The sequence below is a fragment of the Gigantopelta aegis genome, chromosome 8, assembly GCF_016097555.1.
Source record: "Gigantopelta aegis isolate Gae_Host chromosome 8, Gae_host_genome, whole genome shotgun sequence".
NCBI classification, from domain to species: Eukaryota; Metazoa; Mollusca; class Gastropoda; order Neomphalida; family Peltospiridae; genus Gigantopelta; species Gigantopelta aegis.
Genome location: NC_054706.1, coordinates 61,460,204 through 61,487,698, shown reverse-complemented (window position 1 = coordinate 61,487,698; position 27,495 = coordinate 61,460,204). Strand labels below are relative to the sequence as shown.

Below are 27,495 nucleotides of genomic sequence, written 5' to 3'. Positions count from 1 at the left end.
AGCAAAATGTGCCTCGGTGGTTGTCCAGTGGACAAGTAGAACATTTCAATGCAGTTTCATTTTGAGCAATCAAAAACATCATCCTGGTACTTAAATAAGACAATCCATTTATTTGGACAAGTGAAAATATTGGCAGACAAATAAGATTTCTATAGATGTATTTGTCCGGTGGACTAGTAAATGTTTTTTTCTTATTGCTATCAATGCAAACCAATTTACTGTTAACAGAACATGAAATTCTCCATAAAGGTTCTTTCTTCTCCTTGTTTCTAATACATGTACCTACATGTTTGAACATACAGACCAACTGCCTGGCTCTCTGTTCACGAAGGAAGGAAATGTTTTATTTAACGACGCACTCAACACATTTTATTTATGGTTATATGGCGTCAAACATATGGTTAAGGACCACGCAGATATTGTGAGAGGAAACCCGCTGTCGCCACTTCATGGGCTACTCTTTTCGATTAGCAGCAAGTGATCCATCCCACAGACAGGATAACACATACCACAGCCTTTGTTACACCAGTTGTGGAGCACTGGTTGGAACGAGAAATAGCCAAATGGGTCCACTGACGGGGATTGATCCTAGACCTAGATCAAGCGAACACTTTACCACTGGGCTACGTCCCACCCGTTCTCTGTTCAAGACGACCCTCTAAATACTGGATCCTGTCTAAATTGTATAAATATTACAGGTCCCAGTTTCAACAGGTTTCACAGTGTGTAAAACTAAATTTTGATGTTAACTGGTAAACTCTATCAACCTGTTCACCTGTATATGTATATAAAGAGAGAGAAAAAGAGAGAGAGAGAAAGCTTGGTTACCATACATCGTTGTGTGTTTGGTTGACTTGGTGGAAAGATATACTCTTTATTTTGCCCCTCAGTATTTAGTATAAAAAAGTTGATAAGAAATACAAAGGCGACTCATCTTTTAAAGGGACATTCCTGAGTTTGCTGCATGTTTTTAGATGTTATCGATTAACAGAGACTTTTTAACGATTGTAATTACATATCAAATATATTTTTCTGTATAAAATATTAGTGGCCGTATATTAAACGTGTTTCTGATCGTTCTAATATTTGTACTAGGTTAAATTTCATCTTATTTCCTAAAATATGTTGTTTTTTTTACGTACAAAATTATTTGACGACAAAATCCAGTTTGGGCTTCTTACAAATATTAAGATGACCAGAAACACACTGAATATACAGACACTGATATTCTAAACAAGAAAATGTATTTAATATTTAAGTTTAATCGTAGAAATATTTTATTACTCGGAAACATCTTACAATGCAGCAAACTCAGGAATGTCCCTTTAATTGAACCGGAGATGTTGTTGGTCTGACATTCACAGGCAATTCCAGTTTTGGTGAACCAATCAAAATTTTAATATTGTTATTTTAATAAAGATTTCAAGATATACATGTATGAAAAACAATAAAGATGTTTGTAAAGTGATCCCCTAATGTGGAATAAAAACAATTCTGTTCATTTTATTTCCATCTTCATCAAATGATATCGCCAGCTGATAAAAAAGTTGTTTCGTTTTTGTAAAGGCAGTGTATATATTGATAATAATGATAAACACTACCACTTCCGTTGTTTTTATAAGCGGTGATATCCTCCCAAAAACGAAAAGTTTATAATATTTTATAAAGAATTGCTGAATAAACAGAACAACAAATATTACAGAAAGTAAAAATCATCAGTTACAACCAATTAAATCTGCAATTGAGGACAAAATATCAGACAATAGTTAGTGGAAACAAAAGATAGAATGACCGTTCTGATCATGTGACACATTTGGCACCCAATAAGTAGTTTTTCAGTTGGAGACTGCCGAATCGATAAGAAATAAAATGTTTTCATTACTCAAATAAAATATAACTTTTATTGTGTGTATCAAATATACAAATGGATACGGGTATGGGACAACATAGAGGCTGTTAAAATACTGTTATGTTATGGTAACTGTCGTTAGCGGTAACTGTGGTAAGCTAGTTAAGTTTTTCGTCAGTTGCTTTCTCGTACACACAATGCAGCTTGTTTCCTTCGATGTCCAATGTGCAGACTGATCAATTATATTTGTGGAAAAAAGTATGCATTTGGAAATAGTGGGGATAGGTGCTGTAAAACATAAGAGGGTGCAGCAAAATAAAGACGGGCACAGAAAAATAAAGGAAGGTGGCAAAATGCTTAAATGGAGCAGCAAGAACATTGTATTTATGTACGGTACTATATATATATATTTAAAAAAACTATTAAAAAAAATATCCGTATATATATATTTTTTGTTTGGTTTTAAACATAATTTTTCATGGACACTCAGTTTGTTTAGAATATTTGTGTCAAACAGGCTTCACATGTACATGTAGCTGAGAAGGATCCCACTACATGTAATTGTAATTTTAAATTATTTCAAATTTCTTATTACTGGAAATTTCATAGGGATATAAAGTGTATTTATGAAAATGACTCAGTTTACTTAAGACCAGAGATTAACATTATTTTAAATAAAGAAGAGAACTAAGAAAACCCCCAGCAAATAAGCAGGAGATATCACATCTTTATAAATAAACAAAGCCAAGGTCTTGAGCCTGTTCATACATCTACCACCAACTGAATTTAGGTAATATGTTTTGTTCAAACCAATCCTGAGATACAAAAGTTGATTCTGACTATTTGCAAATGAGCGAATCAATCACTGGTTTCAGATATCAAACATTTGGCAAATGTAATAGGCTTAGGAAAAAAAGAAAAAAGTTGGAGAAAACTTGAGTGTTTTTCTCTTTTATAGATACATTACCTGTCCTCAAACAAGGGCACCTCCCGCCCCACGCAAGTGGTCTGGTCCGAACATCCCAACAGCCAATGGGATGGCCTAAATTCTTCTACTGCATACTGCTCTCTAGTTCCGGTCACATGACTGTAACTTCCTTCTTTTTCCCTGAGTGCATCGCACGGAGAACAGGAAGCGGGGAGGCCCGGGCGGGATGAATCTTGAGGACAGGTAATGTATCTATAAAAGAGAAAACACTCCAAGTTTTCTCCATTTCTTTAGACATTACCTGTCCTCAAACAAGTGCAGCATTCAACAGATGGTGGTGGGTGCCGAAATCCGTAGATGCTTGTGATAACTCCCCAACCGGAAAGAGGCTGACTAGTGGAAGAATAAGGCCAACCTTGGTAAGCTCTCCTCCTAGGGATGCCCGTCACAGACCAATGCAGGTGATGTTAGTAACAACAACCAGAATGGTGGCATCGGTCAGCAGTGGCAGGTACGGCTCCCAGAATAAGGACCAGGAGGCGGCTGCCACATCTCATGCTGGTTCTGACAGGTGGGAAGTCGTAGCCACCAGGGATGCAGGTGTTAGGTAACCCTCACGTATTGAAGTGTTATTTTTTTCAATAACAAGCGACAACCTAATGAGGTGCATCCGTCAGAACACTGAACAAAACAAGACCCCCGAGTGTTTTCTGTCTAGTACACCAAAGATCTGTTAGTTCAATAACGACAACCAATAACCACATGCAGTGCAGGGTAAAGGTTATCGAGACAAAAGTTCCGGCACCAGTACGTGAACTGTGCAAAAGAACAAAAGTCTAAGCAATCCTCATCTGTCGATTCGATGGACATCTCGGTATGCAGCCCAGAATCAGACAGACATCAATGGCGACGAGGACGGCTTGTATTCAACAGAGTCTGTGCAGCAACAACCGGACCCAGATGATGGAACCCCTCAACGTCTTCTGTGGAGACATCCCTCAGATAATAGTTGGCGAAGATGGAGTCCGTAGCCCAGAAACAACCAGTGATAATGTGCTGAATGGATGTGTTGCAGTGCAGGGACATCGTGGCAGCCAAGGCACGGAGTTCATGCGGATTAGAAGCAGACGGAGCAGGTAAACCCTCCTTCTGAGAGGCGGTCAGGATAGAAGACTGGATCCAGGTGGCCACCGTGTTCTTGGTAATATCCCTCAACTGACTCTGGTTACAGGAGAGGAAAAGTCTTTTGCGATGTTGTCGAAAAGATCTGGTCCTCTCGATGTACTGGTGCAGGGCTCTAACAGGGCACAACGCCAAGTTCTCAACGTCCGCTGGACCAACGATAGAGGAGAGGGCCTGCACAACATACGAACGAGGCGCTTGGTCTGGTAACTGATTCTTTGGAACAAAGTTCATGAGTAACCTCAAGTTGACTGCACGCTGATCTCGGTGAAAACGTACCAAGTCTACATCAAGAGCATGGAGTTCTGAGACACGGGCAGCCGTGGTGAAACCGAGTAAAAACACTGTCTTCCGCGTCAAGTCTTGCAGGGAAGAGGATTCGATCGGCTCATACGGTGCGGTCGATAACGCTCGTAACACCAGATTCAGGTCCCATCTTGGTGGCCGAAACCGGTGTACTTGATCTTCAAGGCGAAACCCTTTGATCATCTTATGGATCTCAGGAATACCCGATAACTTCGTTCCAGTAGTGACATCACGAACAGTAGTGACATCACGAACAGTAGCGATGACCGAAATGTACCCAGCGATGGTAGACCCCTTCAATCGTAAAGTGGTCCGCAAATACAGCAAAAAATCAGCAAGATGAGGTATCTGAATCGTCTGAGGTTTGAGTTTTTGCCGGACACACCATCGGTGAAGACAAAGTCATCTGACGTTGTAAGCCGCAGTAGTAGATGATCTGTGCGCTTTCAAAATGGCCGCCGTAGACTGTGAAGAAAAACCTTTCTTCCTCAAACTCTTGGAGATAAAGTCCATGCGTGCAGTTGGAACAACTGCGGATGTGGATGGTATAGTCTTGACGTGGGATGCAGCAACAGATGATCCCAGTATGGCAGTGATAAAGGACGTGGATCGGCAAGACGTATTAGATCTGGATACCACATCCTGGATGGCCACATCGAAGCAATGATTAACAGGCGACAATGGTACAGCTGAAACCTCTGAAGCACCCTTGGTGGAGGAAAAGCGTATGCATCCATCTGTTCCCAGCTGATGGCCAATGCGTCGAGATCCAGAGCTTCGGGATCCGGCACCGCCTCAGCTGATGGTTGAATCATGTGGCGAAAAGATCGATGTTTGGTGTCCAAAGTCTGTCGCACACCCATCGAAACACTTCGGGATGGAGCATCCATTCCGTCGGCTGTGGTGACAACGGCCAAGACAGTGCGTCGACTAGTACATTGGAAACCCCTGGAATATGGCGAGCCCGAATTTGCAACGGAATCTCGTCAACCAGCTTGTAAAAACGATAAGTCAACTGCAGCAGACTGCTGGAGTGGGTTCCGCACCGACGGTTGATATAAGCCACTGCGGTGGTACTGTCTGTGGCTACCATGAGAGAGGCGCCTGACAGCATCTCTCGCCAATGAAGGATGACGTAACTGCCAACATCTCCAACAGGCTGATGTGTAGATCAGCTTCATCTGGAAACCACAGCCACCAACAGGGACTGGACTGCAAGGCGACTGGTAACCGGATCAGCAAATCTGCGTTATTGTACTGAATGCATGGATTCAGAAACAAACTGGATACCGCGACCTCTAAGCATAAAATGTTGTGCCGACGTCAAAATTACTCTTGCAATGATACTTCATGAAACAGTAATAGAGTGATTCAGGAATCAAGACATCGGAAACAGCGACCCCGTGATACAGGCAAGAGCCAAGACAGCGTAGCAACTCGCTACGCTACATGCCCGATATACCTGGAAGTGAAGCAACGCAAAACAGCAACCGGCTAAAATCCACGGTCGTCACACCACCCGGTGCAAAACAGCAGCAGAGACCATCTAGACAGCATCGGTCACGAACTCTGGCGGTAACAACAGTGAACGTCAGTGAGTTGATAAGCCGCAATGAACCATAGGAAAACGGTGATGATAAAACCCCCGTACCACATGATGGCAACTGGATAACTTCCGGAACCAGCGGAAGTAGCGACTGTCTTGCATCGCCACCGGATATATAGAGAACGATCTGCCGAATGTCGCTGAACCTTCCTCGAACAAGAGAATATCGGTGCACGGGATCTCAACACAAGTGACCGGACCAGTAGACTGTCTTCATCACCAACCCGGAACGCTTGTAACGTCGAACCCATTCATGGCAAAGAGCCGTATGTAGACCACAGGTCTGCCAAGATTACCGGCTTGTGCTGAAAGTCGAGAATGGATCGCTTCAGGCAAGTTGGTTGATGATAGTGTGCAATTGTAGTGCACATCGACGTCACGGAAGATATAAGGTAGACCAACATCAAAGTCGACGGCTAGAACAAGGCATATCCTCTGGCATCCTGCACATGAGGAGTTATGGTCGCCATGTACATGTACGCTGAACTGAAGCCATCGACAGGACGTGCCAATCTGTAAGTTCTAGGAAGACGTCTGGTCCCGCCGGAAACAGCGTCATCCAAGGCCGGCGCCACACTGTTGAAGGATAGGTTGAAGACGGGATACGTTCGTTGTGACGAATGGGGAACGGCACAAACGAAGTCTACTCAAGTAAACCGACATCGGATCAGTCCTCAAACGGAAACCTTCTAGAATGGTGCCAGTGAACTGTGCAGTGACGAAAGCATATACACCGCAGTGAGACAATCAGTCACAGCCATGTGGGTCACTGCGTCCGGATCTTCTATAACGGAAGGTGCCGACGCATCATCTGGAAAATCGGTCAGTAACCTGGCACAGGCACTTCGATCCAATGTACTGGCTGCAATCGGAAACACGGACTGTGGACGGTCCCGTCAGGAGCCGGTGTAAACCCTGAAGGCCGCATCAGCTGCCGACTGGTGTGGACGGTACGATGTACACGGACCGGCAGTAGCCGGTGGAACCCTGGACGCTGCACCACTTCGATCGATCACGGGACGACGGTACCGAACGGTGAGCCGATGACGCAATTTTCCAGTTCGTTACAGGGCTCCGTCTGCTTGCTGGAACAACGATCCACACGGGCCAGTTACTGGTAGCCGTGTAAACCGACGGGGGCCTGTGGCAGCCAACGATCGAATGGCGACATCTGCCGGTGGAACCTCCGTGGCGATCATCGAAACCGGACCCTTCTTGGCTGAAACAGGTGGATGGGCCAGTGGCGGTAGCATATCAGATATGACAGCCAGACAATCCCTCAGTGACAGGTGGTCCGCCGCATCCAGATCTTCCAGCACCGCAAGAACCGATACATCATCAGAAAGTCACGTAGCACCCGTGAACAGGCCAGTCGCTCTGGTCATGGCCCGATGGAGATATCGGAGAACCAGACCGTGGGTGGTCCCGTGTGGATACCAAGGAACGGATGACCACATCGTCGTTGGATGTGGCAAGGACGGCAACATGTCGTAGACGGCCGCCAAGCAATCCCTCATAGTCATATGGTCCGTAGAGTCGGGCTCTTCAATGACAGATGCCGCAGGCGCTTCATCACCAAAGTCTCGTAGAACTCGAGCGCAGGCCAATCGATGTACCGTAATGGAAGCCGCCGGTTAACCTGGACCGTGGATGGTCCCGTCTAGCCCTCGGAGGCCTTGGAAGCCACATCAACTGAAGGTTGGCGCTGACGATCTGTGGAACCCGTAGGGAGCCATACAGGTCATGTGGAACGGCTACGGTCCCGGCTCCGATGCGCCGAAGAGGACTTCCCCGCCGAAGATCGGTGAGCCTTGGAATCCGTGGAGCGTCTATCTGAATGAGCCGGCTTCTTAGAGGGCTACGTAGAGACTGCAGGCCTGTCATCCGAAGTCTTAGGTATCGGTGGAGCTGAAGAAGCCGCACCCCCTGAAGAGGGCACTGGAACCGGACCTGACCCCGAACCCGCCGGTTTGTGTAAGGTCGCCATTGACGCCACTGTTTCTTCCAGCATGGTCGGTAGAATTGAACGTAACACTTCCGCCACGGAGTCAGCAATCGAAGGCAGAGATTCCACCTTCTTAGTCCTCGCTGACACCACCTTCAGGTAAGCGGCGAACTCGACATCAGACAAGCCCGCACAAAGGTCGCATCTAGAAGTGAGGCCACACGAAACACAACAACCTGGACATAAGTCGTGTGGGTCGCCGCCGGTTCAAGTCAAGCGAAATACGCGAAAGACATACGAAAAGCTAACGAAAATTAAGGTGAAAAACATTTCACCCAAACACAAAGCCAGTCAACACAGACGCCATTTTGCAAATGGCGTCCGACACGACAACCGGCAATATAAACAACATTTCATGTAATTAAACGCTTGGAAAGTCAAGCGAAATACGCGGAAAAAAAACATACGAAAGCTAACGAAAACGAAGGTGAAAAACATTTCACCCAAACACGAATACAAAACCAAAGGTCTTATAAAAAAGTTGACTCCAAACAGAGCCAAGCAAAAGGACGTCCAGACCCTTTATCGAAGAGAAAAAGAAGGAAGTTACAGTCATGTGACCGGAACTAGAGAGCAGTATGCAGTAGAAGAATTTAGGCCATCCCATTGGCTGTTGCGATGTTCGGACCAGACCACTTGCGTGGGGGGGGGGGGGGGGGGGGGGGGGGGGGGGGGGGGGGGGGGGGGGGGGGGGGGGGGGGGGGTTTGAGGACAGGTAATGGCTATAGAAATAAAAGTTTGTTTTGTTTAACAACACCACTAGAGCACACTGATCTATTAATCATCAGCTATTGAATATCAAACATTTGATAATTCTGACATATAGTCTTAGAAAGAAAACCAGCTACATGTTTCAATTAGTAGTAAGGGATCTTTTTTTATGTGCCATCACACAGACAGGATAGCACAAACCACGTCCTTTGACATACCAATTGCGGTGTAATGGCTGACATGAGAAATTGCCCAATTGGGATCGATCCTAGACTGACCGAAAGTGCATGAAGTAAGTGCTTTACCACTGTGCTACTTCCTGCCTAGATTAGAACAAACATCCTTTTAAAATGTCAGCAATTTGTCATGGAGAAATAGCACTCAAGTGTTTGAGATAACGGTATCCCAATATCCCGGGGATACCAAAATTTAATTTTGGATACCAGACTTCAATAACCCAGTATCCCACTGGGATACCATATAATATTGTGGGTTTTTTTAATCCTGCATTTTTATTTTTTGCTGAAACAATGAAAGTCATCATTTACTGGTGAAGTTAAGTAACACTGTCGTCCAAGTTTGTTACTGTCATTTATGAATTTCTTTTAAGAGGGATACTAAATTCTCAGGTGGGATACCAGATTTTGAAATGTTAGTAACGAACTGGGATATTGCCCAAAAAATTTAATCTCGAATGCTGAGCACCATTACCTGTAACATGCCAAAAAAGAGAAAAAGTTCTCCTAACCAATATGTACAATGACTTACATAGCAAGCAACATATTAAATATATTTACCCTAGTTGAGCTTCAGGAATAATGTCATCAACTACTACATAGATCATAGCACCGGCAGCGAATGACAGGGCATACGGCAGCAACGGCTCAGCCACGACTACCGCAGCAGCACCAAACAGACCAGCTATCGGCTCCACCATGCCACTCAGCTGACCATACCTGTAAAAACATTGTTAACATTGTCTCTTATACCCAACGCTATTTAACTGTAAATAAAATGTGTTGAGTGTGTCGTTAAATAAAACATTTCCTTCCTTCCTTTCCATGTCTCTTATAACGTAAACAGCTTTATTATCCACATGGTTCAAAATAACCGAGTTAATAAAATCCATATGAAGCACACATGTACTAGCTCAGACTGCATGTGAAATATGATGTCATTGCATTGTCTCCTTCTAATTGTGGTTGAAACATTTTTAGTAGTCTTATTAGTTGTAAAAAAAAAACCCCAGTAATAATATGGAATATAAAGAAATTATTATTCTCGTGAGTTGTACTGATTGTATGAAACTCGTATCGGGATTCACATATTATCCTTGCTCTCGCTCTGACAATACAAACATTTTGATGCTTGGTTTTTTAATATTAGTATGACACAATAAGCTAGAATAATAATTTCAATTTATGTACCACATTATTCTAATATACAGTTTAAGATAAATTATTTTTACAAGAAATAAGAAGAAAAAAAAAGAAGCCAGGTGAAGACAGAGTGTTGATTATGTTTCAAAGATGGAGTCTGTTTAAGAAATGTTGCTGCCACTATCTACAGAACGATGGGAGTTGTATAATTATAAGCATAAAAAGTAGATAGTGGGGGTGACAACATTCACTAAAAATCGCTGCCTGTCACCTACTAATGAACATATTGTGTTACAAACAAGGAAAAGGCATAAGAGCCAGTGTAGTTAAAACTTGTAAAACTGGGTCCAAAAAGCAGGTTTTAAAGAATTAAAACACAAATCAATTTTGTTTTATTTCAACCTGACTACTCAGTCTTTTGAAACGTTTTGTCTGTACACCTCAAAACATAATATTAATCTGACTTGGTGCAAGAGTGGGCTTCATCCAGTAACTGGCAGAGTCAGAGATTACAAAAAGGGGTGAGCTAGCTTGAACCTTCGGTGGATATTGGCATGTGAAAAAAGAGCACCCTGATCCCTTATAAGGGATGTTCCTGAATTAATCACAGTGGGAGGGGTAAAGAAAAGGAAAGAACTATTGGTTTAACGACACCTCAGATACTTTAATTTAAAATTCAGTTATTTTTACACATCAAGAGAAAGCAAATCTGCTGTTGCCACATAGGCTACTCTTAATGATAACAGTAGCAAGGGATCTTTTATATGTGCTTTCCATTATACAGGACAGTACATAACATAGCCTTTGATGAGGGTTAAAAAAAACCATAACTTTTTTGTGTGCATGTCAATGATAAAAATACAGAAAACAATACAAGATATCATTTTGACAAAATGAGTGAACTTCCCATGTTAGTGTCTCACTGAACAAAAGTCAGGTCAGATATCATTGGAAGTTCACGAGTTTCGTATTTTATTTATTACCCACCTTCAAATAATGTAAAATCTCACCATTACTTTCAAATAAAAAAGAGACATGCGAATAGATAGACCTAAGACAAAAGGAAAATGACGTTGCTTACCGAAATGACGTCATTTAGCAGCTATTAAGCACCTGGTGATCCATACAAAATGTACGACACTCCCAGATATTCACCAGGTGAGTAATAATATGAATGACTATAATATGGAATTTTGTTGTTTTATGTTGTAACTGCTTTACCCATTCATTTCAATGGTGTTTAATAGCAAATCAGTTCAACTTGTGGAAGAATGTTTCATAATGAGCAATAATAATGCTAGTATGCTGGGGTGCTGATGAGCAAACTCTTCTTTTATTAATGTGTCACGTTATTGTAAAGATGTATAAATAAAAACGTTTTGTATAGTCAGACATACCAAAAACTTTTCCATGTTGAGAGTCCAGCTCCCCGCAATGGTAAACTAACTGCTAAACCTTCTGGGAAATTCTGTATTCCAATACCGAAGGCAAGATTTCTGAAAGTAAAGTGAGCAAGTAAAAAGACACATAATTAACAACATTAACTAAGACACTTCCTGAAAAATATTTGTAAATTTAAATATTACAACATACATGTAAATTACAATATTATATCTGTTATTACAGGATGAAATGGCATAAATATATGTGACAATAATTTTCTTCCATGACCAACAGGAAACAATTTAGCATAAATATATACATTTTATTATTTTGTTTTAGACAATACAATGTTCTGTACTTACTGAATTTATAGTAATATTTCAGATCTCTGTGAAAACTCCGAGAATGATAGTTAAAGTTTGTCTGGTTTAACAACACCACTAGATTACATTGATTTATTAATAATCGGCTATTGGAATTTGGTCATTTTGACCTGTAGTCTTAGACAGAAAACCTGCTACATTTGTTCATGTGTAGTAAGGGATCTTTTATATGCACCATCCCACAGACAGGCTAGCACATACCATGGTCTTTGATATACCAGTTGTGGTGTACTGGCTGGAACGAGAGATATCCCAATGGGCCCACCAACGAGGATCGATCCCAGGCAGAGCTAGCTCTGGGTGATCAGAACATTTCGCCAAATTATCTAAAAAATGCAAAACCTAGACCTACTTTCCAACAATATATAAATTATAACACAATATTTTTTCGCCAAATTAAAATAAAACTCGCCAATTCTTGTCAAAATTTGCAATTGGCGAATTTGGCAAGAGGAAGAGCTGGCCCTACCAGGCATCAAGGAAGCACTTTACCACTGGGATACGAACCGGCCTGCAATAATGATAGTATCGGTGTCACTCGTGTAAGTCTTGCCTTGTGTAACCCAGTTTTCATTCACATGTTCAGTTTAGGACTTTATTTATATGGTCATGATAGGTAACCTGAATTTAAATTTTTTTAAATGTTTTTTTAAATGTCTAAAGTCAGTATTTGGCAATCATAAAATAATGAAAACAAGATTTCTGTGAAATTAAATATCCCACCTACTGAAAACTGCTTTGATTGAAACATAATAATTTAAATTCTGACAAAATCATTATCAATTAATTAATTTTAATAAAAATAAAATAGTTAGGTTTTTTTTAACAGTGCACTTAAGTAAATCTCCACAGGTGCAACTATAACCTAAGGTTTATTTATCCAAGACTGAACGTTAGAAGACAAAATGCAAAAGAAAATTTAACACAGAAATACATGTAAAATTTGATGACCCCACATCTCGAAAAGGAACACCTATATATCGATTTCCATTTTTCAAAATTAGTAAGCATATTTACCTGGCATTTTCAAAAGTTGCTGTTTTTGTTTTCCCTATAGCACCAAAACCAACACCTACTGCAAGTCCCTCTGAAATAGAGAAATATTAAACAATCCATTTATTTCACGTACCCTGTAGAATACACACCTTTACGTTTAACAACTATCACTATAATTACATGAAATGCACAAAACCCTTGACAATTGATCCAGTGACTGATCACACCTCCGGTGAACACTCTCACCACTGTGCTACATCAAGTTCCCGAGTTAGAAGGGTTAACAAGAAATAAATAAGAGCAAACAAGCATTCTGAGATTACTGCTGAAGCAATACATGTCCCAAACTAATTTTTGTATCGCCATAAGTCTGTGAAAAATGAGTAAATCGCCATGAAAGTAAAAACTTGATCTATAACAGTACATGATAAAGCTATACAAAATATTTCAGCTCAATATCTTAAGACAGTGGAGGGGGGATACAGATGTTTCTGTTTTTCTAGCTCCTAAGTTCAAGGGACATAACTCTGTGAAAAATGAGTAAATCGCCATTAAAGTAAAAACTTGATCTATAACAGTACATGATAAAGCTATACAAAATATTTCAGCTCAATATCTTAAGACAGTGGAGGGGGGATACAGATGTTTCTGTTTTTCTAGCTCCTAAGTTCAAGGGACATAACTCTGTGAAAAATGAGTAAATCGCCATGAAAGTAAAAACTTGATCTATAACAGTACATGATAAAGCTATACAAAATATTTCAGCTCAATATCTTAAGACAGTGGAGGGGGGATACAGATGTTTCTGTTTTTCTAGCTCCTAAGTTCAAGGGACATAACTCTGTGAAAAATGAGTAAATTGCCATGAAAGTAAAAACTTGATCTATAACAGTACATGATAAAGCTATACAAAATATTTCAGCTCAGTATCTTAAGACAGTGGAGGGGGGATACAGATGTTTCTGTTTTTCTAGCTCCTAAGTTCAAGGGACATAACTCTGTGAAAAATGAGTAAATCGCCATGAAAGTAAAAACTTGATCTATAACAGTACATGATAAAGCTATACAAAATATTTCAGCTCAATATCTTAAGACAGTGGAGGGGGATACAGATGTTTCTGTTTTTCTAGCTCCTAAGTTCAAGGGACATAACTCTGTGAAAAATGAAAAATGAGTAAATCGCCATGAAAGTAAAAACTTGATCTATAACAGTACATGATAAAGCTATACAAAAATTTCAGCTCAATATCTTAAGACAGTGGGGGGGGGGGATACAGATGTTTTTGTTTTTCTAGCTCCTAAGGTCAAGGGACATAACTCTGTGAAAAATGAGTAAATCGCCATGAAAGTAAAAACTTGATCTGTAACAGTACATGATAAAGCTATCCAAAAATTTCAGCTCAATATCTTAAGACAGTGTGGGAAAACCCCCACAAAGATTTCTGTATTTTGTATCTCCTAAGTTCAAGGGACATAACTCTGTAAAAAAAAAAAAGAAAAAAAAAAGGAAAATCTCATCTGTAAGAGTACATGATAATGCTATATACAAAATTGCAGCTAAATATCTTAAAGCCGCACACCCTAGTTCCATCCAGCGAAAATAAATTATAATTTGGTTAATCTACAAACCTGTAACACACTTAGATCATGTTTTTATCAAATGGAGTGAAAAAGCAGGTTTTATATCGATAAATACCATGGGAATCCCCATGTCCCTATTGCTTGAAATAATTTTGAAAGTTAGTATTCTGATGTCACCGGTAGAAGCACAACAATGCCTACTCACAACAAATTTCACAGACTTGGGGTGCGTTCGTTTCACCTCTCCTCTCCTCTCCAACTGTTCTGTCCTGGTTGTATCCCCTCTCCAGATATCGTAAGACTTAGCAAAATTATTGGTTTTAAGGGTTTGTAACGTTTTGTATTGAGACACTTACTTGTCTGAACTTTATTGTTACTGAAAATGTTCACGAACTGTGAAGAAAAATCTCACAAATAAACAACAACAAATCGGATGTTGATTGCGCGAACCGTGCACAGAAAACAAACCGAACCAAAATGATAACGGTCACGTGATATACCAATGTCTGTGACATTTAAAATAGATTGGACCTCACTTGCTTAACGTTTTTTTCTCGACAACACGTTTTGTGAAAAAATGCAAAAAATGCATTTCGTGGTTTTACAAACATCAGGATTACCAAAAAGCACTTCAGGTGAATGGAAATGTGTATTCTAAATAATAAAATGTAAGTAAAGTGCAATTTTATTTGTGAAAAATGGGGTTTAATAGCGAAAATCAACACCGTAATGGTTAACAAATAAACGTAACTAGGGTGTGTCCCTTTAAGGCATTGTGAAAAAAAGTTCAGAAACCTATATGTGGGGCAGACGGACAGATATCAAGATATCATATCTCCTTCTACTAACATCGAAGATGGAACATGTTTCCCTGTATGGCTTGAGACCCCCCAAAATGTAAAGTGAACATATACATATCATAGAATTAATGAAAATGCTCAAAATTTTGACAGAGAGAACAGTACCACATCCTGACCTCCAGTGGGGTTTACCCTGTTTCGGACAAACAAAAAAACACTTTGGGTCAAATGAGACGACCTATTGCTGACTACAGAATTCATGGAGGCAGTAGAACTCCATATTTGAATTTTAAGGAACTTCACAAAGAAACTGATTGTAGAAGAAGAATCTCCTACTAAAAAGAATAATTCGATTTTAAACATTTGTTAAAAAGTGGATTTTCTGAATCTGCCCGTGAGTTACCTGGTATATTATGTACAGTGATGGCGATTATTAACAAGAGTATTCTCCTCCAGCTAGCACTCTTTGCGACGGGATCGAGTGTCTTCTCAGACACTGCCCCGTTCAGACCATTCTGGGTAGGGAATGTCATTGCAGGCTGTTTCTTCCTCTGCCGAGTATCGAGATCTGACCGCGGTCTTCCAGCTTCAAGTAAAAAAAACCCCAAAATTAAAACTTTAATAATGAAGGTACATGTATAAGAATTAGTATTACATAGAGAATATGAATGAATGTTTAACGACAACCCAGCATAAATAATACATCAGCTGCTGGATGTCAAAGTATGTATGTGCATACCAAAGTTAAAAGTTTGCTTTTGTTTAACGACACCACTAGAGCACATTGATTTATCATCCACTATTGGATGTCAAACATTTGGTAATTTTGACATATAGTCTTAAAAAGGAAACACACTACATTTTTCTATTAGCAGCAAGGGATCTTCTATATGCATGATCCCACGGACAGGAGAGCACATACCATGGCCTTTGATATACCAGTCGTGGTGCACTGGTTGGAATGAGAAACAGCACAATGGGCCCACCGACGGGGATCGATCCTAGACCAACAGAACATCAGGCGAGTAATTTACCACTGGACTAGGTACTACCTACATGTATATGCAAGTGTATTGAAACTTTTCTAAACTGGATCAAGTCGGGCATCTTTTTTTCCCCAAAATTTCAACCTATATCCAATTAAGGTGCAAGCATGCTGTCCCAGGCACACACATCAGTTATCTGGGCTGGCTGTCCAGAACAGTGGGTTAGTTGTTAGTAGTTAGTGAGTCTCTCTCTGAGAGAGAAGAGGGTGTAGTGGTCTTACAACTACCCATTGAGTTGTTGAAACTCTCTCTGGGTGGGAGCCGGTACCAGGCTGTGAACCCAGTACCTACCAGCCTTATGTCTGATGGGGACCTAATATTTATCTGATTCAGACAGCATCCAGTGTTAGAATATTGTAATGTACTAACCTGCCACGTCATCATCGATGAGCTGGATGTGAATGTCACTGACCCCGACGTCCTCCATCTTGTAATCGGTCTCCATGGACAGAGCCAGGCTCATGGGATTATTCTGTGCATTAAAGGAAAGGAATGTTTGTTAATGACACCTCAGCATATTTTCACACCATGAATATTTTTGGTGTCTAACGTATTTAATTATTTCAACACTTAGTCTAGAATACATAAAACACACTGCACCCTAGGTCTGTTTTTATCCTGTAGCCACCATTTACCTATACCAATACATGTAGCTTATGATGATCAATTAAAGAGAAGTGATAACTACCATTTACCTATACCAATACATGTAGCTTATGATGATCAAGTACACCATTTACCTATACCAATACATGTAGCTTATGATGATCAATTACACCATTTACCTATACCAATACATGTAGCTTATGATGATAAATTACACCATTTACCTATACCAATACATGTAGCTTATGATGATCAATTACAGAAAAGTGATAACTGCTGACCTGACTTTATTACTTCAACTACATGTAGACTTTCAACTGCATATTTGTTTTCCTTTAGGCCAAAATGCTCCATTTCATTTCATTTTATTTCCGTGCTTATATCCAATTAAGGTTCAAGCACACTGTCCTGGGCACACACCTCAGCTATCTTGGCTGTCTGTCCAGGACAGTGGGTTAGTTGGTTAGTGAGAGAGACCCATTGAGCCCTTAAGAACTCGCTCTGGGTTGGAACTGGTACTGGGCTGTGAACCCTGTACCTACCATACTGTAGTCCGATGGCTTAACCACTGCACCACCGAGGCCCAAACTGCTCCAACTTAAGTGTGCAATTTCCTATAAAAATCATACCTGCAAACTATTCATATTGGGCTATAATTCCTAAGGGAAACATTGCAAATTCCACACCACCAAACCACACATACCTTCCACCTGCCAGTGACTGTGATCCCGCCTTCTCCCTCGCCCAACCCTTGGCATATGCTTAGCTATAACAGCTTGCTCAGAATGTGCACATTAAATCACTTCAAAGTTGAACTTGTATATTCTATACACTATTAATTTGATTACAGTATACAGAAATAAAGTTTTGTGTTGTGCTAAACATAACAAAAATAGCATACTTAGTAATTACATGTATGAGTTTAAATTGTTGGTCTTTAGATGTAAAATGTAACACCTTACAAAAACGTACCATCTGTGGCATAAGTACATCAGCAGCATAGACGAAGATCGCCCCTAGGACAAAACCGATAACAACCGGAATAAATGACCACTGTCCCCTGTCACCATAGAGACCAGACTGGCCTGCATATTCCAGGGCTGGGTCAAGCAGTGACCAGTATGATGCAGCAATCATCACCTGAAATACAGGAATGCATATATTAAAGTCGCAAACCCTAGTTTTAATGCATGAAAACAGATACTAAGTTTGGTTAATCCACAAGACTGTAACACATTTGAATAAGGCTACAATTAGGGTGAAATAAGAGTGGAGATGGGAAAACACCCTTAAAAATAGACAATAGCTGGTTTCCATAACCGTTACTTCTCAGAGGTATGAAAAAGGCATTTTGTGGTTTTAGAAATGTTCACCAGAATTACCTGTTAAGGTTGTGCAACTTTTATAATAAAAGGCTGGTATCAGTCCGGTGTGTTGTGTGAAATACATTTCATTGTTTTCTTATTATTTAGGCCAATTTGACCAGAACAAGAATTTAATATCATAATTAAGGAATGTGGTTTAAAAAATAAATCTTTTCACTGAATATTGTGGATGTTTGATCTTTAGCATATATACACAGTTATACTCTCCACAAATAATTAAGCAACTTATGGTATTTTTTACCCAACTGCACACAATGAATTAACTCTTCCTTGTTTTATCTTACCCCAGCTGCAAACCCAAGACTGCCATCAAGAATCTTCCTCTGAAAGAAAATAGAAGACATATACGGTATATGCATTGATACTACAAACTTGTGTTAGAATTCTATATGCATTTGCATGTACATGCATGCACACTGTATGCTAACTGATGAGTCCTCCAAGTATATGTGTCATAGTTTTTATTATGCCCAGGATTAGTTTGATATATATATTTACCATCAAATGTGTATTGCAATTTGTATTTTATATAGTGAATTAACTGCTGCATTGTACAAACCATGAGCATGAAAGTTAAAGATTCCCAGTCTGGAGCTCCATGTTTGTTTCGCTTGTGCACCCTGCACGTGCTTTCATGTGCTCGACTTGGGGGTTCTTCATTTCATTGTTTTTGTCAGCGAAATGAAGTTTTCTACTGGGATGTATGCGGCCACTGGAACTGATTGAACGCTTCTCGTTTCGACAGCCTGCACCACCAGGTTGGATTCTTTTTTAGCGAGATTCCTTGCCTCCACGCCATTTCTCCGTCTGACTGTCGACTGGGGTTTTTCCGTGACTCATATGACGGCCATTCTGCAGAACGCCACGGTTGTTCGCGTTTAGTCTCTACATGTCTGAGCCTGTCCTAGCAGCACTGGAAGATTGACCGCCCCACTCTAAGAAGAAATAGGAAGTGGGGTCGGCCCCTACTACTCTTTTTCTAGACTTTACCTTGCTTTATAGTGATACCATCTCGTATCCTCCGGAGTCGGGCCTGTCCGCACCACTACTATACCAAACCATGACGACTGGGCTATACCCTAGTCTGATACTCTCTCTCATTCAGACGGATCCGGCTTCTCAAGATCTGTATTTCAGTACAGCACTACACCTTCAACGTCTATCGACTGTCAATCTAGGGGTTTTCTTGACGGGATGCAACCCATCTCATCCCTTTAAGCTGTGCACCCAAACGGCCTTAACGAGGCCACTCACGTGGACATATCGATCGGACTTTAAACTTTTAGATCTGCGTTCAAAATTTTATGTCGCAATTACTTCTTTTTTAAAAATATTATTAAATAGTCCGATCCTCTCTTCTTTCTCTTATTTAATTTTGGACTGTCCTTCTAAAATGCTCCAAATTATATAAATATTCGGCCGAGCAGTCAATTCTTTTTCTTTTTGGCTTGTAACCTTTTTCTTTTTTATTCTATTAACTTTTTTACTAATTGCTATTTTCAACACCCCCCCCCCCCCCCCCCCCCCCCCCCCCCCGAGTCAGGCCACCGATCTTATCGGAGGTCGCACTTGGGATGGGTGTGTTCGAAACCCTAGTGGTATATGGGCACGTTAAACTAGTTATCATCATGAAAGTTAACTTCTTAATTTTAGTGGGGAGACATTTATATACACTTTGGAGTTAGAATAAGCTTGGCATAAACAATCAAGCTCCATAGTAAAAAACATTATATTGAATATTTAGGCATAAACTAAACCAGTCAGACTGAACTACTGGTGCCACTGAATAACATTGGACATTTTCTTAACATATCTCTTAAGCAAAGTCACATCTACTTGTAATTTAATGTTTTCTGCAGTCTTGACTCCTACTCCACTCTTTAGTTTTAGATTGCCCTGCAGTAAACATTTTACTACATTTTCAACCCTCAGTCCTATATATATAACTATATAGCTAGTAACGTTTTAGTCCAAGGTGGACCGAATTCAAACACACCCATTCTTTAAGTCCAAACCACGTTGTTAACAACTACAATAAATTAATTATGTACTCTTCTACGTGCACCTTTAATTACTGTTAGATTTCCCCCACATTTTGTCAAGACAGACATCATGAAAAAACAACTACATTGACATAGATTAAACTGTATCCATGTTCACCTATATCGACTTCGAGATAGATCTCCTAGGACAAAAAGCATGTAATCTGTCACTGTCTGACAATTTTCTTTTTTATGGAATACTCTTGAATTCAAGAGCGGTGGAAGCCTCCGAAGTATGTGATATAATTAATATGACATTATCTTGATTGCCTATATATCATTACCATAATACATAGGGCACTAGCCAAAGTTTCTGTGAGGCTAGTGACTTTTTCTTGAAAACAGTTATAACACACTGATTTTATTTAAAGCTTTGTGTGCTCTCCTAGTACCATTTCAGAACAGTGATCTGCAGCTTGCCTAGCGTAGAATACTCTGCCATTAGAGAGCAAGACGGACCTGACAGACAGCTCCCTCTTTCAATAATGTTCTGGTTAAATATGTCGGTGCTGACGTCTTTGTTCCTGTACGTAGTGTGTGTATAAGTGATTAATAAAAAATGAACAACATAATGGTTTGAAAATTAAACATGTTTTTGCTATAGCATATTAACTCTGGCAAAGATAGCGATTATAACAGTCCAAATGTCCATCTAGCTCTCGAATGGTAGAGTACTCGAGGTACAGTTTGCATTGATTTTAATCCTGGTGAAGACTGCAAATTTTGCATTGCACTGCATGAGTGGAAACTTGTTTGAAGTTGAATTGAGTAAAGTAGGCCCAAGCAAGCATGCTAACACCAAGGCTGTAACAGGATGCATACTATTACTACAACCCCCACAAATCAGAAAATTTTCACGGCAAAAAAACAACAACATGCAATTGAAAAAACCAACTGAATATAATTCAAAGCAAAATAGTGCTGTGGAGACTTAAATACTACTTGACAATCTCCACAGCCAGTATTTGTGCCAGAAAGAAAGTTTTGGGTATGGCGCTATGGAATTGAATGCAACCACAGGCAACAGAGGGTATGGGGGGAGCCTCCCCCAGAAAGAAAATGGGTTACGTTTAGGGTTAGGGTTAAGAAAATGAAGTAGGGCGAGATCGCTGTAAATTCCATATACTGCTGGGCGAAATCGCCGTACTATATATATCTAACTAAAGAGGAATTTTATTATTTAAAATGTTTATATTACTATCATTTACTGCATGAAATGATACGAACAATGTTCAAATCAAATGCGATGTGTCCTTTTTTTCTGTCTTTGCCTGTTAAAGTGTTAGCTAGTGTTTGTATTCTGCCGATCGAAACTGGGCGAAATCACTGTATATCGCCGTAAGGCCCCTGCTGGTTGAAGCTGGGCGAAATCGCCGTAGTTTTGTCCGGACTTAGGCTACTTTTAGGTGTATGTACATAGTGTATGTAAACTGAAGGGACTGTCGCTATTTCTGCTTAATAAATGTTCTAAACAATTAAGCTTGGTGGTTCAACAAGTGAGTCTTCTATGACATCTGCAGGACGGGGTGGTTGTGGAAATATGTCAACCGGATCTTCCACTACGTATGTCGCCTGTAACACATGGGAATACGTTAATTATATAATTAGTTTTAACAATGAACACTCATAATTAACGAGATGGGATTAATCAATTAACTCACACAATAATCTGTGATTATTTATCAGTATTAGTACAATGAATATATCAAATAAGGTGTATGTATTGTAAAGATTGTAGATTGATATCAAAGTTGGTGGAAGTGTGTTAATCATTAAAAACGTAAATAATAAAGCATGTATATATATACACGCGAATATAAAAGCATAACGAATAATATAAACTTATGCAAGCAAATATAATTTCCCTGGAAACTTGTATAGCCTAATTATACAGAAATTTTCAGTAGCCTAAAGTGTCAAAGGGGTTCGTTTTGTAATTAACTAGTATATAGAAAATTGTATGACTAATCAGAGGCGCATTTTTGGGGTAATTTAGTATTGTATATTGTGGATGATTAATTTAATTTAATAATCTGTTTAAATCTACAATGCTGTATTAATTGGAACAACAAACGATGTCGGTGTTTCTTGTGAGTATAGTTTTCTCTAATCAACATATAGACATAAACTGTTATAATGAATTATAATCATCTGTATTACAGTATTAACTATTAAAATACAGAAACAATTTCCCTGTAATGAAACTGAAATCGTAAAATGCTAATAAGCAATATATCTTTATATCTGTCCTTGTATCTTATCTCGTTAGTTTTCTGTTACTGGTAATTTAATGTGATCAGTTCTATAAAAACGTAGATGTAAAGAACATATCGAAAAAATTAAACATACACAAGCTTTTAGTTTGACATTTTATTAATTTGTAACATTAACATGTTCTCAAATATATAAGTGTACTATAAAATGGAACACACAAACATGTCGGCGACCACGCCCAACTTTTTGAGAAACCAATATCAAACCCAAAACATGCACTGAATAATAATAAGCTTAAAGTACTGTCAGTCGGGCCAACTTTGTTGTAAACAGTATGGAAGACAGAAAACAGACAGATGGAGTTTCAGTTTGAATTTTATTAATTTGTTACATTAATATGTTCTCAAACAATAAGTAAGTGTACAATGAAATGGTACACAAAACGTTGGCGATCTCGCACAACCTTGCTGATATGGAGTAAACTGAACAAAAGCAATGACAGAAAAAACAAAAGCTTGGGAATAAAGAACAGTATCAAACCCAAAACATTAATTAAATATTATTATAATAACCAATTTATTGTAATAAACAGTGACATTCCCGTCTGCTTATATGTATATAGAATATGGCGATTTCGCCCAGCAGTATATGGAATTTACGGCTATTTCGCCCGTGACGAGATCGACCGGTGGTGTAATCGCCGGACTCCAAGAAAATCATATATGATACAGTAATGATAAGAGTAATTAATTTTGTCAAAAGGTTAACTTAAAAAAAAAAAAAAATATATATATATATATATCTGCACGAAAAATTTAGTATGATGCAATACCCATTGTGGCAAGACTTCCGAAAGTTCCAGCATTCAGGCTTAAGTTAGGTTTACGTTTAGGGTTAAGGTTAGTGATAGTATTATTATTAATATTAGCATGCATGCTGGGACGTTCGGAAGTCTTTCACGCATTTTACCCTCTGGCAGAAAGCCTGATGGCAGTGGGCAAATGCAAGCTTTGTAGTACTAAAAGCACATCTATAAATAATATTTTCTATCTGTAGCACGACTTTTGATTTATTAACATGCCGGACACGTTTTACACAAAATGATTCTACCTGTCCACTCTGGAAGACGAATACGAGTCCTGCACCGAGTGCCGTCAGGCCCCATGTGAAGAGAGTCCCTAAAAGAGTTTGTACAACAGGGCTGTACCCATCAAGCATTTTCTGGCTGTTTTCGTGTAAATTCTGTTTACGATTATTTTAGACTGTTCGCCCTTCCTCTACCATAAGTCTGCAATGCGCATCACAAAACGTGACCGGCAACCAGTTTTATCAAAGGGACAATACTCTAACGTAATGGCATTTTCTGCAGCATATACTGATGCACAAAAGTAAGGCACACGTTCGTTTAAAGTGTTACCGTATAATCACGGCAAGGATGCATGGCAAGGAATTGTTTAAAATAATATTCATGGCAAGGAATTGAAATATTTTTTTTATTTGTATGGCAAGGAATTGTTTAAAATAATATGCATGCAAATAATTGTTTTAATATATAAATAAAAACTCAGAAAAAAGAAGAAGCATGTCATGTTTTTACAACAGGGGCAGTAAAATGCTCGCCTGAGGTCCTTGGGTAGTAGGATAGCATCACGACGGGTACATCAAAGACCGTGGTATGAGCTATTCTGACCTGTGTATGGGAAAGTGCATACAAAATATCCCTTGTTGCTAATAGGAAATACAGCTGGTATCCCCTAAGAACATGCGTCAGAACTGCGAAATGTTTGACATTCAATAGCCGATGATTAATTAATCAATGTGCTCTAGTGAAGTCGTTAAATAAAACAAACACTTTAACTTTTGTTTCACGGGCAAGTGATTGACACGGGTGGAGCGAAAAAAAAAAACCCTAATCACTTTTCTTCTCTACAATACCTGGTAGATACAGAGACAGACATACAGACTGATACACAGACATAGAGTATAAACGCAGTCATATACGTATTGGGAGGCAAGCAGGCAAAGAGGCATATACATAATCAATAAACATAAAATTAATTTAAATTCATTAAAGAAATGCGATATACTTATGTAAAATTACATTTTGTTTTATTCAACGACACCACTAGAGCACATTGTTTTATTAATCATCGGCTATACTTGTATGTGAAATATTTGATAATTCTGATATAGTCTTAGCGCAAACCCTCTACATGTAATGCATACATCCATTAAATTAGCAGTTTGATCATAACTTATATTTTTTTACACAACAGGAAATTGTAAGATTTTAATTTGATGACATTTTGGAAAGGTGGCTAAATGCTGAATTACATAATTATATAACCACACTGGTTGTCATTATGTTATTATGTAACTCTCAGATAACAGTGAGGCAGGATGTAACTCGACTGAGGTGCGGTGGGTCGCAAGATCGATCGTCTTCTGTGGACTTGAGTTTTATTCTGACCCAATCAGTGTCCCACGATTGGTACATCAATGGCTATGGTAAATACTGTCCTGTCTATACGAAAGTGCGTATAAAGAAAAAAAATCACTTGCTGCTTTATTGTGCTTGTGCTAATTAGTTGATATGTGTGCGCATGTGTGTGAGCGTATTTAACAGGGAGGGAGAGAGAAGGAGACCTAGAGAGTGAATGAGAGAACGACAGAGACAACAACAGAGAGGGGGAGAGAGATGACGGGTAGAGAATTTTCGGTTTGGCGAAAAAATTTGCGAAAGAATTTTTTTCCAAGAAATTTTTTAGAACCAAACATTTTCAACCAGTTTTGTTCAGCTGATCCGCCTCACGGTGTGAATAAGTGCTGTTTGCATGTCCACATGGCCAGTCTACTATTCAGTAGTGTATTGCCAGCTGCTTGTCGTAAAGCTAGAAAACGCGATTAAATAAAATGAAATACTGTTTAAGACATGTTGCATTTTTTATATTAAATGTTTGATTACTAGCGACAACAAGTTTTACTTTTTATTAGTTATGTTTTGTCGTACCGGTTAATGTTGTAAATCTGGGTCACATGGTTGAGTTCATTTTCACGAAGTGGGTGCATTGATGAGGGCGACTTTCTGGAGTGACCAACTGATTGTACCAATTAACACTAATTTCCAAGAATTTTTATGAATGTTGCCGATTTACTTTACAGTAAATTTAGATGTTTAAAAAAAAAAAAAAAATCGTATTGAAGTTAAATAAAAATAAAAATATACTGCGTCCACAGGGACGCACGTGTATGCAATATGGTGCGTCCCATCCATGATCGCTGCATCAGGGACCCTGGACACCGGGTCCGTGAGAACCCTGAAAATGGCAGAGTACTCGGGCTAATAATAGGCTACTGTACTTTTATGACATCGCAGAGAACGTTATGGGTCACAAGTTATGGGACTCTTAAATACTAGTAGTTTACATTCACGTTGCACAGTAGCTACATAATCCGCCAGCAACTGCGTATTTAACTGGAACATTATTGAAAGGGGGTGCTGTCGGGTTTCTTCCTATAGTGTGTATATTTTAGTGATTATTATGTGAACTTTTTAAATCAAGGAACTCGAGAATTATTAATGTAAAGGTAGCTGACGTCAAACATAGGATTGGTGTTGTATGAGAGCGGGAATCTTTGACTACCGTTTGGTAGGCAGATGTCATGTCATGGGGTTTTAAATGCACATTCAGAACAAGCTGTTGTAGTTGGTAGGCAGAGATTGCGCAGAATTTATATAGGTTGGTCTCTGACGGTTAGAGAGCGTTGATAACTGTCCAAATGTCCGTCTAGCTCTCTTACCGTCAGAGTATTCGGGCTACAGGCAGAGCCGGTTTAAGGATTCGAGAGGGCCTGTAACACAAATAACAGCGGGGATATATATTTTGCAACCCTCTCGGGGAGAGGGGCGAAATGACCTGTGTAAAATAAATGTACACATAACCGCGAGGGCCCTAAAACGCGGGTCCCGTAGCACGTGCTACATGTGCTACTAGAATAAATCGGTTCTGGCTACAGGTCGGGCTGCTTGTGCTCTCTTGCACTTGCCAAACGCGGGCGGTCCCCACAGACCACCCACCCCAAACCTTTTCCTGCCCTGGACGAAAGAGCCAGCGTCAGTCGACACCTGTGCCTATAACAGGCGTGCGCTACAACAGCTTGCTCTGAATGTGCAGGTTAAACCCTATGACCTGACCTGACCTTTGACGTAACGTCAACAATGCTATAACGTTTTAATATGCTTATTGATATCAAAGCGATACTACGCACATTCGTCTGAATATAATTTAACTTCAGAAATGTGCGAAAAGATCGCCGTTTGACATTTATAATCATATTTACTTTAAATGTATAAAAATATAACATATCTATGCATGGTCATATATGACAACATCTAACTACTGTGCTGTTCTGTTCCAATATTTACTGCAAATGTTGAGTGATTAGGCCTGTATCAATAAAGGTAAGTGACTGATTGATTGATTGTTTATTTCTTTATCAGGACCGACGTAGTAGGAAGTGGGGAGCGTAGGCATTGGCGTAGCCAGTATTTTATATATTGTGTTGCGGGGTGGTGGTGGGTTGGGTGGTGGTGGTGGTGGGGGGGGGGGGGGGAGAGGTGTCACCCACAATTCAATTTGTTGCATCAGGTTAAGCATACGAAGTGCTCCTGAAGGACCGCAAGCGTAGATCCAAGAGGAAGGTGTTGGAAAAACACGTACTCCCCCACCCCACCTAAATTGGAAGATAAGAATAATGCATTTATTGTATTTTAGTTTGGACCATGATTACTATTGAGATAATACATGTTAGTTAACTTTTGAATACTGTAGATGCCCATTTTAAGCATTGCACTCACTACCTTGAACAATCCTGCATCCGTCCCTGCCATTTATGACAATATTAAAAACCCCAGCTTCACAGCTTCACAGCCTCGTTGTGACCCCTGCTCGATTTCACGCTGGATCCGCCACTGCACTCTCGTAATATAAATGGTCTCTTACCCGTTAACTATTGTGCATACAATTTTGAACATGATGTAAGAACGTACCATTGTTATTTAATTTACAAAATAGCTTCACAGTAATGTAACG

The 27,495-nt window shown here is 39.7% G+C and overlaps 1 protein-coding gene across 1 annotated transcript in view; it reads right to left on the bottom strand.

Moving 5' to 3' along the window:
• The window catches only part of LOC121380008 (zinc transporter ZIP11-like), a 50,315-nt gene extending 26,450 nt beyond the window's left edge, over positions 1–23,865 (bottom strand). The window contains exons 1-8 of the mRNA XM_041508723.1: positions 23,513–23,865; positions 18,431–18,469; positions 17,734–17,901; positions 16,525–16,627; positions 15,513–15,695; positions 12,750–12,819; positions 11,364–11,462; positions 9,385–9,543 (exon numbers count right to left, since the gene is read on the bottom strand). Of these exons, the coding sequence (XP_041364657.1) occupies positions 9,385–9,543; positions 11,364–11,462; positions 12,750–12,819; positions 15,513–15,695; positions 16,525–16,627; positions 17,734–17,901; positions 18,431–18,469; positions 23,513–23,620 (929 nt within the window). The 5' untranslated portion in view covers positions 23,621–23,865. The remainder of the gene's footprint in view (positions 1–9,384; positions 9,544–11,363; positions 11,463–12,749; positions 12,820–15,512; positions 15,696–16,524; positions 16,628–17,733; positions 17,902–18,430; positions 18,470–23,512) is intronic.
• Positions 23,866–27,495: the final 3,630 nt, after the last annotated feature.